The 16441-nt window shown below is 48.8% G+C and overlaps 3 protein-coding genes across 4 annotated transcripts in view; 1 reads left to right on the forward strand and 2 right to left on the reverse strand.

The window, feature by feature from the left end:
* LOC120416872 (zinc transporter 2-like) overlaps positions 1-16441 on the forward strand; it is a 144759-nt gene that overhangs the window by 81418 nt on the left and 46900 nt on the right. The gene's annotated exons all lie outside the window — the stretch shown is intronic.
* LOC128092852 (uncharacterized) lies at positions 1355-8295 on the reverse strand. Its single transcript, XM_052707799.1, has 3 exons — positions 8102-8295; positions 2561-2875; positions 1355-2503 (listed from the first exon to the last, which is right to left on the reverse strand). The coding sequence occupies exons 2-3, from the start codon at positions 2638-2640 to the stop codon at positions 1504-1506; spliced, it is 1080 nt and encodes a 359-aa protein (XP_052563759.1). The 5' UTR covers positions 2641-2875; positions 8102-8295; the 3' UTR covers positions 1355-1503.
* LOC128092851 (uncharacterized protein K02A2.6-like) lies at positions 2912-8092 on the reverse strand. The gene has a single exon (XM_052707795.1). It carries the CDS (start codon positions 7665-7667, stop codon positions 3210-3212), a length of 4458 nt encoding a protein of 1485 aa, XP_052563755.1. The 5' UTR covers positions 7668-8092; the 3' UTR covers positions 2912-3209.

Raw genomic sequence — 16441 nt, forward strand, 5'->3', positions numbered from 1 at the left:
GTAAATTGGCAACACTTGCTGTCACCGCAGCCAGTTTGCTTAGATCGACGAACCACCCTGTAAGGAAAAACGCAACCGTTGCTGCGATCGGCGACGGAAGAGGAAGGAGAGAAAACGCGCGAAACCGAGAGTTGGAGAAGCAGCAACTTGGCTCGGGATCAGTCTCGCGCCACCAGTCGTTGGAAGCAGTTCTAAATCGCTTTGTTAAACTAGAATAAAGTTAGTGATTAGTATTAGAACCGCGTGTGTAAATTTCTTTCCAACGCCCACTGCCAGTCCAAGTCCACCATCTTTTCGGAAATCCAATTCCACCGTTTTTCGTGGGGCCAGTCTGTGGCCCGAACATTGGTCCTTCAACCCGGATTGGACCCCGGCGTGGACGCTGGAAAGAAGACTGGTGAAGTGAGGAGGCAAACCGGCCTCAGCGCGAACAGTTACCGAGTGTCACGGGAAGCAAACCGGCTTCCGCGTGAAAACAAAAGAACATTTGCGGGGTGCAAACCGGCTTCCGCCGCGAGTGTTAGTGCAAGGCAAACCGGCCTTGGCTCACGAACCGTTCCGTGGAACCATCGGGGGAGGCAAACCGGCCTCAGACCGACTGCGGAAAAACAAAAAGTGCCACCCAGCGTGGAAAAAAGTGAAACAAACACGAAAGAACAAAGTGAAAGTACCACGTGCTGTTCCTAACCTCAAAAGTGCGCAAAAGTGACAAAAAATGGGCCCCAAAATGCCACGCACGCCGCTCAAAAAGGAAGGCCAGGAGGAAGAAGACCTGGAGAACCTGGTTTTCCTCCGGGAAGAGCAGACGGAGGTGATTGATCGGCTGAAGGCAACGATCGACGCAACTCTCGTCGAGGAACGCACTGAGGCCGCTGCGAAGGTTCACCGATGGAGGTTGGACACGTGCTTCGCCGAGTTCGCCGCCATCAAGGAACGCATCTACAGGGCTGATCCGAAGAAGCGGAACGACCACAAGAAGGTGGTCGTGGAGTTCGAGGCCTTGTTCGACCAACTGGCCATGACGCTCGGAGGTTGGAACGCCGGTGCCGCTCCAGCTGCATCGTCCGCCCTCGTTGAACGACACGACCGGCCCATCGTGATCCAGCAACCTCTTCCACGTGTTTTCCCATCCTTCGATGGGAAGTACGAGAACTGGGAGAAGTTCAAGGTGATGTTCGTCGACGTCGTGGACAAGACGAACGAGTCGGCGCGCATGAAGCTGTACCACCTCGAGAAGGCTTTGGTCGGCGACGCGGCCGGGTTTATCGACGCCAAGACCATCCAGGATGGGAACTACGCCCATGCCTGGAAGCAGCTGACGGATCACTACGAGGACAAGCGCCGGATGGTAGACCTTCACATCGGAGGTCTACTGAGTGTGCAGAAGCTGGCCTGCGAGGGCCACCTGGAACTTCGGGCTTTGGTGGATTCCGTCGTTGGGAACGTCGAGAACCTGAAGTACCTCGGCCAAGCGTTCACCGGCGTGTCGGAGCAGATTGTCGTCTATCTCCTGGGCCACGCCCTAGACGACACCACCAAGAAGATCTGGGAGTCTACAGTCGCGAGAGGTGAACTGCCCAAGTACGAGGACATGATCAAAACGCTCAAAGATCGTATCTCGGTTCTTGAACGGTGCGAGACCAGTTCCGACTCCATCAAGAAGCAGCAGCCACGAACAAGTTCCAAACCATCGACTGGCAAGCAGCCGTTCCAGAGGGCCAACGCGGCGACCACTCCGGCACAACCGGAGTTCCAGTGTGGAGTCTGCGGAGAAGGCCACCTCACCTTCCGATGCGCCAACCTTACTGGCCTAACGGTGGCCCAGCGCAGAGAGAAGGTCCGGAGCAAGAACCTGTGCTTCAACTGTTTGCGCAGTGGCCACAGCTGGAAGAGGTGCTCGTCGAAGAACTCGTGTGGCAAGTGCCAACAACGCCACCACTCCCTGCTGCACGAAGAAGCGAAGGCTGAACCCGTGCCGAAGTCCACACCGCAGCAGAGTGCTGCCCCACCAAAGAACCCGACGCCAGTGGTCCAACCCGCTGGCCAACAGGCGCCGCCGACGACCGAGGCGACGTGCAACCACACCCAGACGACGAAAACCGTCATGCTCCTGACGGCGGTGGTCCACCTGAGCGACACCCAGAACCGACCTGTGCCGTGCCGAGTCCTGCTGGACAACGGTTCGCAGGTCAACTTTATTTCGGAGTCCATGGCAAAACGCATCAACATACAGAGAGTGGCTACAACCGTCCCAATTTGCGGCATCGGCGCCGTGAAGACGTACGCCAGGGAAGCGGTCACAGTCGAGCTCCAGTCCCGGTACAACAGCTTCGCGGTGAACGTTGAGTGCTTGATCGTGCCCAAGGTGACTGGACTGATTCCGTCGTCGCCGGTAAACATCGCTGACTGGCCGATTCCGGAGTGTATCCAGCTGGCCGATCCCGACTTCCAGACTCCGGACCGCATCGACTTGCTGCTCGGAGTGGCCATGTTCTTCCGGCTCCTGAAAAGTGGACACATTGAGCTGGGGAACAACCTGCCGGATCTACGCGAGACCTACCTGGGCTGGGTCGTCGCAGGAGAGGTCGGGGACACCGTCCCTGGTCCACAGTATAGCCACACCGCAACGCTGGAGGACATCAGCGAGGCGATTCAACGCTTCTGGCAGGTCGAAGAGATCGAATCTGTTACGCCTGTCACCACCGAACAGGAAGATTGCGAGACCTTTTTCCGTTCAACCCACAAGCGGGACCCTACCGGTCGGTACGAGGTTCGCTTGCCGTTCCGCCCCGTCGTCGCCAGACTCGACGACAACCGCAGCCTCGCCCTGCGGCGTTTCTTGTCGCTGGAGAAGCGACTCAACCGAGACCCGGACCTGCGGAAACAATACGGTGAGTTCATCCAAGAATACTTTTGTATCACCACGTACGCCCGGTGGCCGATGTCGTACGTGAGAGACAATTAACATTTAACAAATTAAAAGCAAGGACAAAATAAGACTTAATGTCCAACAAATAAAACAACGTGTTATCTTGTAAGTAATTAAACACGGAATGGCTTTATTGAATCCATTTGACAACCGGAACCTCCTCTACGTATGCGCTGTGGTGACGTCGTGACCTGGGCGTTCCAGACGCCAAGTTCGAGTCCAGTGGCGTGCGGACTGGTGGGGACCATCGCTGATTAGGTTGTCCCAACATCCCCCCTTCTCAATTGAGCTGGTACGAGTTGAACCGCTGAGGCTTCTTTCGAACTCGTGTAGAACGACGAAGCCCCGGTACCAGCGACGCAGGCTCGCTTTCAGGTGGTGCAACCTGCTCGGGTGATCTTGGTATGGATGGCGAGCATTCTGGGACACCAGGTGACGAGCGTTGATCCGGACTTGCTGACTGTAGTGACGCGTCCAAGACCGTCGGTGTTGTTGGGTCCGCAGCCGGTGTTGGTTTCGACAGATTCCAGGAATCCAGCAGGATGTCGAGGGGCAACTTCGGCTTCTCTGCTCCATCTGTCCTCGGATCCCAATCTGCACGACTGAGAAGCTGATTTGCGTGCGATCGGAGCATACGGCGGTCCTCGACCCAAACGGTATACATCACCTGGCCAACCCGGTCGCAAACAACGCCAGGCGCCCAGTGCCACTTGTTTCCGCTGTACAGCTTCGCGTAAACCAGGTCGTGCGGTTCAAACCGTCGCTTCCGGGAACCACCTTTCAACTCCGTTGACTCGCTTGGTGGTTTTGGTGGTGGTGGCAAGAGCAGTTCCAGATTCGTCCGGATGCGGCGTCCAAACATGGCTTCAGATGGTGACACGCCGCCTTCGACCTGACGATTCGGTGTAGTTCGATACGTCATCAGGAAGACGTCTAGCGCTTCGTCGATTGAGCTCCTCCCCGCCTGAATCTTCTTCACTGCTCGTTTAAACGTATCCACAAACCGCTCCGCTTGGCCATTGGACTGCGGATGAAACGGGGCCGTCGTAAGGTGCTGGATGCCGTTAGTTGTACAGAACTCCAGGAACTCAGCGCTCGTAAACTGTGTCCCGTTATCGCTGACCAGCAGTTCTGGCATACCCAGACGAGCAAAAACGCTGCGAAGCATGCCGATTGTTGCTACCGAAGTGATGCGATTCGTCTTAATCACCTCCGGCCATTTGGTGTAGGCATCTACAATCAGCAAAAAGTACGCACCTTCCATCGGACCAGCGAAGTCCACGTGCACACGTTTCCATGGTCCCGTCGGTCTAGGCCACGGAACTGGTGCTGAGTGCGGAGGGGATCGTGCCGCTGATGCGCAATGCTTGCACGCCTTCACAAGTGCCTCCACATCGTCGTCAATCGAAGGCCAGTAGACATAGCTTCGGGCGATGGCCTTCATGCGTGAGATCCCCGGGTGTCCTTGGTGCAGCTGGCGCAGACACCGCTGCCGGTGCCGTTCAGGGATGACCAGCCTTTCTCCAAACAAAACGCACCCGTCCACAGTGCTCAGCGAGTCCTGCCGAGCGAAGAAGCGCAAAATTTCCGAGTCGACGATCGTGTGCTTCTGTGGCCAGCCATTGCGCAGGTAACGGTAGATCTTCTTCAGCAACGGGTCGACTTGCGTGTCACGCTCCACAACCCTAAAACTGAGAGGAAGGGCACTTGCTACGTCAACTACTACTGACCTCAAATCGTTGTCCAGGGTGATGCTAGCAATAACGTAGTCCTCGTCGGGTTTGGCGTGGTTGCTGATAAGCCGTGACAGCACGTCGGCGTGACCGAACTTCTCAGTCGGGACGTGCTCGATGGTGAAATCGTACAGCAAAAGGGTCAACGCGTAACGCTGCAGCCGGTTCGCCGTATACACGGGAATGCCCTTACGCGACCCGAAGATCCGCAACAGCGGCGCGTGATCGGTCTGGAGCCGGAACGAGCGACCGAAGATCATCTTGTGGAACTTGGTAACGGCAAAAATGATGGCTAGACCCTCTCTGTCCGGCTGGCTGTACCCCTGTTCCGCCTTCGACAGCGCCCGAGCTGCATGCTGAACGACTTTCACCGACCCGTCGGTGTACTTGTGGCTGATGGTTGCGCCTAGCCCAACGGATGACGCGTCGGCCGAGACAATAATCTCCTGCGTCGGATCGTAGTGGGCCAGCATCAAGTCGGAGCTGAGAATCTGCTTGAATCGGTCGAACGCTTGCTGGCATTCCGGCGTCCACCGAAACTTGTTCCCATCCTTCAGCAGCTCGTCGAGGGGATACCGCAAATTGCGCATGTTCGCCACAAACTTGCCATAGTAGTTAATGGCTCCCAGAAATGACCGAACTCCACTGACATCGGTCGGAACGGCGAGATTGGCGATTGCTTCGATCTTGGCTGGATCCGGCCGCAATCCCTGGCGATCAAGAAGATGGCCCAGGTAGCGAATTTGCGGCTGACCGAACGAACATTTTTCCGCACGAATCGTGAAACCAAACTCCTCTATGCGCTGCAGCACCGCCCGTAGGTTTTTCTTATGGTCCTCTTCGTCCAAACCCCCGACAACCACGTCGTCGAGATAACCACAAGTCCTCACGAGCCCGGACAGCATCCCGTCGATGACTTGCTGGAAAGCTCCCGGTGCTGGCTTTACTCCAGGTGCCAGGCGGTTGTACTGGTATAGTCCCCGGTGCGTGTTGACGGTGAGCATGGCACGCGAGCTTTCGTCCATCTCCACCTGCAGGTACGCATCGGTCAAGTCAATCTGACTGAAGACGGTACAACTGGCCAGACTAGCAAAAATGTCCTGGGGAAGAGGCAACGGGTACTGGTTGGGCTGCAACGCGTCGTTCAACCCCGTGGAATAGTCTCCACAGATTCGTACTGCCCCGCTTGCCTTTCGTACCACCACGATCGGAGCTGCCCACTCCGAAAAATCCACAGGAGAAATTATGTTGCAGCGTTCGAGTCGGTCCAACTCATCATCCACAGCTTGGTACATCGCGTAAGCAACCGGTCTCTTGGGCCGAAAAACGGGTGATTTTTCCGGCTTCAACTCAAGTTTCACCTTCGTCTTCACGCACAAGCCCAACTCTCCAGAAAACAAATGTGGAAACTCCGCCTTGAGTGCATCAACATTTGTTGTTGTTGTTGTTGACGTTTCAACCAGATGACAGATGGTGTCAAGCGGCACTGACCACAGCCCAAAGCTGTCAATTATGTCAGAGCCCAGCAAATTCAGAGGTTGACTTGTCACTCGAACCAGACCAGAAGACTTTCGTCCCCCGACCACCATTTCGCACCAGAACTCACCGTCGATCCCCAAGGGCTTGCCCGTAGCAGTTTTTGCCACGACGGAAGTTGTTGACATCGGTGGACTTCCAATGCTGCGCCACGTTCCCGTTGAGATGATGGTGATGTCGGACCCGGTGTCGAGTTGCAGCCGCACAGAGGTGCGATTCATCACGACTGGCACGTACTTCCGACGATCTTCCACGCTGCACGTGTTAACTTTCACCACCTTCGTCGAGACGTACTTCTTCCGGACTTTCTCAGCGCTCCGGCAGTAGCCTTCTTTGTGGCCAACCAGTCCACAGTCGGTGCACTCGTGCGCCTTGAACGAGCAGTCCCTTGCGTAGTGCATCCCACCACACAACCAGCAGGCCGTGTCTGGACCACTTCTACCGGACTTCGCGCGATCACCAGCTGGACCAGACTTGAACTGCTTCCTCGGGAACTTCGGCTTCGAATCCAACGCTTGCACAGCGGCTACCTGCTCGTCGATCACCGCCGCGTCGTGCCAAATGTTGAGAAGGCGTTGGCATTCTTCCGAAATCAGCTCCAGTGTTATGTCTGCTCGCTCCTCGATCCTGCACAGCAACCGCGTTCTTATTTCTGCGTCTTTCTCTGACTTCAGACCACACACAAAAACAAGACACTTGAACTGCTCCTCCGAGAGCTTGGGCAGTTCGAATTCAACGCAAGCTTTGTTGATGCGGCAGGCATAGGTGACATAGTCCTCCAAAGGTTGCTTCATGATCTGCAAGCAGCGGTACCGTCGACTGATCACCGATTCGGCCGTACCGAACAGTGACGTAAGCTTTGCCACGGTATCCGCGAACGAGAAAAACTTAGCTGTTTTCGGCAGTATGTAGCTCGTGTACCGCTCGTGTTCCGACATCCCCAGCTTCCTGAGCAGCAAGCGCACCTTGGCCGGATCGTCCAGCCGGCTAGCGTCGTTCGCAAAGAGCTCGTCATAACGATTGTACCAGGCCGCGAAGGTGACGTTGTTTTCCGGATCATACCTGAACTCCTTGATGTTGTTGGCAAGCGAGTCCAGAATGACCTCCGGGTTCGGCGGGACCTGTACATTGATCCGAGTCATGACGTTCCGTAGAAGCTGCTCCTGCTGCTCCATGAACGCTCGCTGTTGCTGCTGCATGGCCGCTTGTTGCTGCTGGAGAACCTCCTGCTGCTGGCGGAACATCTCCGTCACGTAGACTTGCTGCTGCTGCGAGAACCACTGCATGTACGGATCTGCCCCAGGTCGGAATCCATGTGGTTGCTGCCCGAACTGCCCGTTCGGCGGCAACTGTCCGTTCGGCGGCAACTGTCCGTTCGGCGGCAACTGTCCGTTCGGCGGCAACTGTCCGTTCAGCGGCACCTGCCCGTTCGGCGGAACCTGGCCGTTCATGGATTCGTCGCCGTCCATCGAGCTCTCGGAACTTTCCCGAAGTCTTCTACGTTTCCGCGTGGGCGTCGTCTTGGACCCGTAAAGATTAGGCCAAAACTAACCCGAGTCGCCACTTTTGTATCACCACGTACGCCCGGTGGCCGATGTCGTACGTGAGAGACAATTAACATTTAACAAATTAAAAGCAAGGACAAAATAAGACTTAATGTCCAACAAATAAAACAACGTGTTATCTTGTAAGTAATTAAACACGGAATGGCTTTATTGAATCCATTTGACAACCGGAACCTCCTCTACGTATGCGCTGTGGTGACGTCGTGACCTGGGCGTTCCAGACGCCAAGTTCGAGTCCAGCGGCGTGCGGACTGGTGGGGACCATCGCTGATTAGGTTGTCCCAACAAATACCAATCCCTGGGGCACTGCAAAACGGTTGACGAAACTGTTGACTCACCGAAACTTGGCCGCTACTACTTGCCCCACCATGCCATTCTCCGCCCCTCGAGCTCAACGACCAAGTTGAGGGTAGTTTTCGATGCCTCGGCCAAGATGTCTCCCTCTGCCACCTCTCTGAACGACGCGCTGCAGATCGGGGGAAACGTTCAAAACGATCTCTTCTCGATTCTGTTGGCCTGTCGTCTTTACCGCGGACATCTCAAAGATGTACCGCCAAATCCGATTCGCTTCAGCTGACACCAGCTACCAGCGGATCTTCTGGAGGAACGATCCGTCCGACTTCGTCCAGGTTCTTGAACTCACAACCGTGACTTACGGGACAGCGGCGGCTCCTTTTCTAGCGACGAGGTGTCTGGTTCAACTGTGTGAAGACGAGGGTGAAAATTTCCCGTTGGCAGCCAGCATCGTTCGCAACGCCTGCTACGTAGATGACATATTGACAGGTGTTGACACACCCGAGGAGGCGATCGAGTGTTTGCGACAACTTCATGGCTTGCTGGGTCGTGGTGGATTCCCCATCCACAAGTGGAGCTCGAACACGTCGGCAGTGAAGAACCAGATTCCAGAAAGTGACCGGGAGGAGCTGATCGACCTAGACGGGCTATCCGGTGGCGTGGTCAAGGCTCTGGGACTGTACTGGTGTCCTGGAGATGATGACTTCCGGTTCACCGCAACTCAATCCGACGCCGAGGCCACCAAGTGGCGTGTACTTTCCGAGATTGGGAAGTTCTTCGACCTCCTGGGACTCCTGTCGCCAGTCATCATCATGGCCAAGATGTTGATGCAGAAGGTGTGGAACGAAGGCCTGACGTGGGACGTGCTACTCAACGGAGAACTGGGCACCACGTGGCAGCAGTTTCAAACCGCACTACCGGACGTACGGGAAATTCGTATCCCTCGGTACGTAATCGGCGCCGGCAGCGTCAGCCTTGAGCTCCACGGCTACAGCGACGCCTCGAAGCTGGCATACGGTGCGGCGATCTACATCCGAAGCCTTCTACCGAACGGAAAGACCGAGATGCGGCTGCTCTGCAGCAAATCCAAAGTGGCACCCAACAAGCAGCTCGACATCCACCGTCTGGAACTGCTCGGCTGCAGACTGCTGTCGCGGTTGGTGGTCAAGGTCATCGCTGCGCTCAAGCTTCCGTTCCGCGCTGTGGTGCTTTGGTCGGACAGTCAGGTGGTGCTGGCCTGGCTCAAGGAATCGCTAGACCTGCTCCAAACTTTAGTGTGCAGCCGCGTCGCAGAAATCCTGCAAGAAACGGCCGGTTTCATCTGGAACTACGTCCGCACCAAGGACAACCCGGCCGACCTGATCTCGCGCGGAATGTTCCCGACTCCGTTGATGAAGTGCAAGAAGTGGTGGGATGGACCGTCGTACATGGCACCCGTCGTGTACCCCATCGAAACTGCAAGAGAAGTGCCAGATGAAGAACTGCCTGAATTGAGGAAGGCCAAAATGGTCGCGATGCTTGCCTTCAACTCCAACGAGCTGCCAATCTTCGAGACGTGCAGTTCTTTCCGGAAGCTGCAGCGCGTGATGGCGTACGTCGTGCGCTTTGTGAACAACTGCAAGCAAAAGAACCCGGCGGACCGAGTTCACCGACGCCACCCGTCCATTCCGGAGCTGCGGGCGGCGCTTAACTTGATCGTGAAGGTGGTGCAGCACGACGTGCTGTCCAAGGAGATACAGCAGGTGGCCGAGAACGATTCGGCCGGAAAGCTCCAGTGTCTGGCACCTTTCTTGGACAACGGCCTTCTGCGAGTAGGAGGTAGACTGCAGCAATCGGAGCTGCCGTTCGGGACGAAACACCAGCTGATTCTACCGAAGCATCGGGTCACGGACTTGGTCATCCGAGCTTACCACGAGGAGCACCTGCACGCGGGGCCGTCGGCCTTGCTTGCCATCTTGAGAAGGCAATTCTGGCTGCTCGACGGACGGTCGACAGTCCGGAACGTCACGAGAAGTTGTGTGACCTGCTTTCACGTGAAGCCGCGCAACTCGAGTCAGCTGATGGGGATGCTGCCGTCCAGCCGGGTGTCGCAAGCGTTTCCGTTCGAGGAGGTCGGCGTGGACTACGCTGGACCCGTCTTCGTGAAAGTTGGACTCCGGAAGCCGCAGATGGTCAAGGCGTACATTGCGGTCTTCGTGTGTATGACGACAAAGGCGGTACACCTGGAGCTCGTGTCCGATCTGACGACAGAAGCGTTCTTGGCCGCTCTCCAACGTTTTGTCAGCCGACGCGGCGTGCCTCGACATATCCACTCCGATAACGGCACAAATTTCAAGGGGGCCAAGACCGAGCTGCACGAGCTGTACCTCCTGTTCAAGCAGCGTGCCTTCAACGACCAGATCGAAACGTACTGCCAGCCAAAGGAGATTGCCTGGTCGTTCATCCCTCCCGGTGCACCGAACTTCGGGGGGCTTTGGGAGGCGGCTGTAAAAAGCACCAAATATCACCTCAAGCGGATTTTGAAAAATGCTCAACTCACCTTTGAGCAGTACGCCACCGTGCTGGCCGAGGTTGAAGCCGTGCTCAACTCCCGGCCGCTGTTCGCGATGTCGTCCGACCCCTCGGATCCGGAGATCCTGACGCCGGGACATTTCCTGATCGCGCGGCCGCTCACGGCCATCCCTGAGCCAAACTACGACGGAATCCCGACGAACCGGCTGTCCAAGTGGCAGCATCTTCAACGTCTTCGAGAGCACTTCTGGAAGGTCTGGAAGAACGAATATCTCACCAGTTTGCAGCCAAGGGGAAAGAACCTGAAGGAGAAACCAAACGTCCGTCCGGGAATGGTGGTTCTACTGGAGGACAAGGAAGCGGCGCCGCTGCAGTGGAAGCTGGGAGTCGTAACGAACACCTACCCGGGGCCCGATGGCCTCGTCCGAACTGCTGACGTGAGAGTCGGCGGCACTACGGTTCGGCGGCCAATCACCAAGCTGGCCATCCTCCCGATCCTGGACAACGAACCTACTCCTGCTGGGTCTGCCCCCAGCCCGGGGGGAGGATGTTGAGTCTTCAACGTCTGGCAGTAAATTGGCAACACTTGCTGTCACCGCAGCCAGTTTGCTTAGATCGTCGAACCACCCTGTAAAGAAAAACGCAACCGTTGCTGCGATCGGCGACGGAAGAGGAAGGAGAGAAACGCGCGAAACCGAGAGTTGGAGAAGCAGCAACTTGGCTCGGGATCAGTCTCGCGCCACCAGTCGTTGGAAGCAGTTCTAAATCGCTTTGTTAAACTAGAATAAAGTTAGTGATTAGTATTAGAACCGCGTGTGTAAATTTCTTTCCAACGCCCACTGCCAGTCCAAGTCCACCATCTTTTCGGAAACCCAATTCCGCCGTTTTTTCGTGGGGCCAGTCTGTGGCCCGAACAAATTGCTTTTTGGACAAATGCGATGGAATGCAAACAAAATTGGAAATAGGTTGCATCAATTGATGATAACGAATGGATGTAACCATATGTATTGAAGTTGTGATTAATCCCTTGTAGAAACAGTTTTTTACAGTTGAAGTATACACGCAAACCCCTTATGTTTGTGCATCAAAATTATTTATTTGTCTGCTCTACAACTTTGTACAGCATTGATTTACTCTCCAAAATAAACCCTGCAAAGTTTAAAAAACACGTAATTTTAAAATGATGTTTTAAATGAGAACAATCTAAATGAAAAAATGACCTATATTTGTTTGAATCTGGTTTTAACTAACAATATCAAATTTTGTTAAATGTAACCTGATGTGTGCACAACTTCGTAAAATATAAAGCTTCTCTTTTTCTGAAAGTCCTTACCTATTCCTCTATTCCTGTTTTTTCTAGTTGGCGGTAGTAACTTAAAGATTATTTGTAAAATATGTTTTTTTGCAAATGTTTTTTTTTGTGAAAGTTGACCTTTTCAGCACTAGTATCAAAAAAAAAATTTTTTTAATGGTATATTTATTTAACACATGGATGTTTGCGGAAATTCCATTCAAAAGGCGTTTTTCTCGATTGCAAATAATAAGCAACTTGTTGTAAAACTTGATTTTATTTTCCAGCACTTGTCGTAACTCTAGATTACTTTTTCAAAACAACCAATGCGCCAAGAGTTTCCTATGTCAATAGGACATTTTGAAAAAGTAATCCAGATTTATCCGATAAATGTACGACTCGTTCTGAAAAAATCTTCTTTTTGCCACTTGTTGCATAAACTTTTATTATATAAAATATAATATAAAACATGAAATTCAAAACCTATCAAAAAATTTACATTGACTGGTGCAGTTTTATTTGTTGTCGTCTCTTGTTTTTTAAAAGATATTTTCAAAGGAATTTTTCAAGCTTTTCTAATCATGTCATATAAAAAAGAAATATATTTATATAAGTTTATTTAATTTGAATCACATTGTAGTTCATTTAAAATCCAAAGCACAACAAAGAACAAAAAACTTATTTTAATTTCATTTAAGCTATTTAAAAACTGTCGTCCTTGTTTAGATTGAAGTGTAGATTATCACCAATTAATATGATTGAGCTAATTCTATGATTTTAAGCTTCAGCCCAAAGAAGCTATTTTGCATCATTTGTTCGTTCATATAATTTTCCATACAAATTTGGCAGCTGTCCATACAAAAATGATATGTGAAAATTCAAAAATCTGTATCTTTTGAAGGAATTTTTTGATCGATTTGGTGTCTTCGGCAAAGTTGTAGGTATGGATATGGACTACACTGAAAAAAATGATACACGGTAAAATTTTTTTTGGTGATTTTTAATTTCACTTTTTGTCACTAAAACTTGATTTGCAAAAAAAACACTATTTTTAATTTTTTTTATTTTTTGATATGTTTTAGAGGACATAAAATGCCATCTTTTCAGAAATTTCCAGAATGGGCAAAAAATCTTTGACCGAGTTATGATTTATTGAATCAATACAGATTTTTTCTAAAAATCGTAATGTTGGTCGCAAAAATTTTTCAACTTCATTTTTCGATGTAAAATCGAATTTGCAATCAAAAAGTACTTTAGTGAATTTTTGATAAAGTGCACCGTTTTCAAGTTATAACCATTTTTAGGTAACTTTTTTGAAAATAGTCGCAGTTTTAATTTTTTTTAAATTAGTGCCCATGTTTGCCCACCTTCGAAAAAAATATGTTTGAAATGCTGAGAAAATTCTCTATATTTTGCTTAGTTGAACTTTGTTGATACGACCCATAGTTGCTGAGATATTGCCATGCAAAGGTTAAAAAACAAGAAAATTGATGTTTTCTAAGTCTCACCCAAACAACCCACCATTTTCTAATGTCGATATCTCAGCAACTATAGGTCCGATTTACTTTGTATGGAAAATTATATGAACAAACTAATGATGCAAAATGGCTTCTTTGGGCATACCGAAGGCACCAAAAAAGTTTCAGCCGGATTAAAAAATACAAAAAAAATCGAATGACCGAAATCTCAGAGAATTGCTCATAACAAATATAATGAAGATTTTATGACTATTTCAAAAATTTCCCGGGATCCCGGGAATTCCCGGGACTCCACAAATATTTTTCCCGTTTCCCGGGAAATTTGGACGCCCTATTCAAAATTAATCAAATTTTCACTTTGGATGCAATTTAATAGAGCTATCTGAATGGTTTGGACAAGTTTCTTTTTGTGTTTTTCGAAAGGTTCTAAAAATTAACATTTCCTGTATTTTTGAATAGCCAAAAACATAAAAATTGCTGGTCAAGTGCATTGATTTTGTTTAATGTTTTACTTGGTCGGTCTTTTGTTATTTTTCTGTAAATTTCAGAGTTGAAATGCGTTTATTTTTATATAAATTAATACTCAGATTTTACAAAGTGACCAGCGATGAAAGAATCTTCATCAAAAGGTTTTCTTTTGACACTCGCAAAAATCAAAATTCGGAAAATAACTTATCTCTTCCTCAGATGCATCGGTTAAAATAAACTCAAAACTAGACTATGATTTCACCAAATTAAAATGAGATTCAAAATCGAACGGCATAGCATGGATATGATGATCTTTGTAGAAAATTGCTCTTTGTCGAGGTAAGAGTTTTCATAAAATTTTGAAAAGTTTTGAAAGCTGATTGAATATTATTTTTGAAAAAGTTGGTAAAAATGTAAAATTCTGTCATCAGGGGTGGTCATACTTTTTTGAATATTTTCAACGTTCGTATTTTCTGAAAAATTGTGATGTTTTGAAATTTTTGTGTATTCAGAGACGTGGTGCAATGGAAGGGGTAACTATTGGTTTGGTTGAAAATTAGGGTGTTTTTGAAAATGTTACTTACCAGAAATATTTTTGAGATTTTTTTGTCTTCTAGAATAATGTGTCCTTTGTGGAAAATCACGGTGTATTTTTTCGAGACCTCAAAGATAAAAAATTCGGTATGTCTGATATTTGGCACCGTGAAAGAAGGGCTCTTTCCCGACATTTTGCGGGGTATACCGAAATATTTCGTCGGGGGGTCTAGTGCAACTTTTTTTTTTGAAGATTATTTTTCGATTTTATGGGATATTTGTTCAAAAAAGTCACAGAAAATCGGTGCATTCATGTTGATATCACTCAAACTTCTTATGAATATGCCTTGGGGACTCTAACCAACTATATTTGACCAATATTTGACCTCCAATAAAAAAAATCGAACCAAATTTACCAGATTTCTAGCTTTCTTTGAAATTACCCCAAAATCCAAGCTGGAAACCCCGATACGACCGAAAGTAAATCTTTTCTTTGTACAATTTGTCATGAAATAACAGCAACACATTGCCCGGATACAAATTTGAGCATTAAACAATGCAAAACATAGATTGTTTATTTAAAAAGCCGTTTACTACCCAATAGGCTCCAAAAATTATTTTTTCAATCTTCTGCCACATTACACCATTACATTTTAAAACATTTTAGAATCAATCACATTGTAGAAAACAGTTTTCTGAAATAGTTCCATAAAAAAGTATCACTTTTGGTTCAATATAAGCAGAGATATGCCCAATTTCCTGAAATAAATAGTGCCTTTCTCCAAAATTTTCTTAATTTAATTACCTTTCACATGATGGGCACTGCCTACTAAGATATTTTTTATGATGATAATATGTTATTAAAACATAAAAATTATAACAAGTTTTGACGAAATTCATGAAAATTATTCTATAGCATTCATTACAAAACTCAGTAGGCAGTGCCCATCGTGTGAAAGGTAATTAAATTAAGAAATTTTGGAGAAAGGCACTATTTATTTCAGGAAATTGGGCATATCTCTGCTTATATTGAACCAAAACTGATACTTTTTTGAGGAACTTGTTCAGAAAACTGTTTTCTACAATGTGATTGATTCTAAAATGTTTTAAAATGTAATGGTGTTATGTGGCAGAGGATTGAAAAAATAATTTTCGGAACCTATTGGGTAATAAACAGCTTATTAAATAAATAATCTATGTTTTGCATTGTTTAATGCTCAAATTTGTATCCGGGCAATGTGTTGCTGTTATTTCATGACAAATTGTACAAAGAAAAGATTTACTTTCGGTCGTATCGGGGTTTCCAGCTTGGATTTTGGGGTAATTTCAAAGAAAGCTAGAAATCTGGTAAATTTGGTTCGATTTTTTTATTGGAGGTCAAATATTGGTCAAATATAGTTGGTTAGAGTCCCCAAGGCATATTCATAAGAAGTTTGAGTGATATCAACATGAATGCACCGATTTTCTGTGACTTTTTTGAACAAATATCCCATAAAATCGAAAAATAATCTTCAAAAAAAAAAGTTGCACTAGACCCCCCGACGAAATATTTCGGTATACCCCGCAAAATGTCGGGAAAGAGCCCTTCTTTCACGGTGCCAAATATCAGACATACCGAATTTTTTTATCATTTAATTGTTCTAAAAAACACACCGTGTAAATAACCACAATTTAATCTCAAATCTACGCCTTCTACGGTCAAATTTAAAAAAAGCGCCTGAACAAACTTTCAAATTCAAATTCAAATTCAGAATGAAGTTTTAAAGAAGAGTGATGGCAAGGGCCTCGTGGCGCGGTGGTTAGCGGCTTCGGCTGCCGATCTCTAAGTTGCCATGGGGCGCGGGTTCGATTCCCGCCTTTATCCTCCTGGCCTTCTATCGGATGGGGAAGTAAAACGTCGGTCCATTTGCGTAAAAGAGGTTTTGGGTGACTCACCACTAGGCCGTCCCAAAAAAATGAAAAGTTGTCAAATCTTCGGTGCTCACCCCTAGAATGATAGATTAGGATGTCAGGAACAATGTTTTCATACAACAAAAAAAAAACGTTACTTAATCCACCAGAAGGTGGTTGCTGCCTTCCTCCTAAAAGCCTTGCAACCACAC

Source organism: Culex pipiens, chromosome 2, assembly GCF_016801865.2.
Source record: "Culex pipiens pallens isolate TS chromosome 2, TS_CPP_V2, whole genome shotgun sequence".
Lineage (NCBI taxonomy): Eukaryota > Metazoa > Arthropoda > Insecta > Diptera > Culicidae > Culex > Culex pipiens.

What these genes read in the sequence shown, in the direction of transcription:
- LOC128092852 (XM_052707799.1), bottom strand. Translation starts at nt 2,640, where the DNA reads ATGTCCTCCAGCGTTGCGGTGTGGCTATACTGTGGACCAGGGACGGTG. An exon ending in CCTGCGACGACCCAGCCCAG is followed by an intron (nt 2,504 to 2,560) that starts GTAGGTCTCGCG and finishes TCCACTTTTCAG; the next exon opens with GAGCCGGAAGAACATGGCCA.
- LOC128092851 (XM_052707795.1), bottom strand. Translation starts at nt 7,667, where the DNA reads ATGGACGGCGACGAATCCATGAACGGCCAGGTTCCGCCGAACGGGCAG.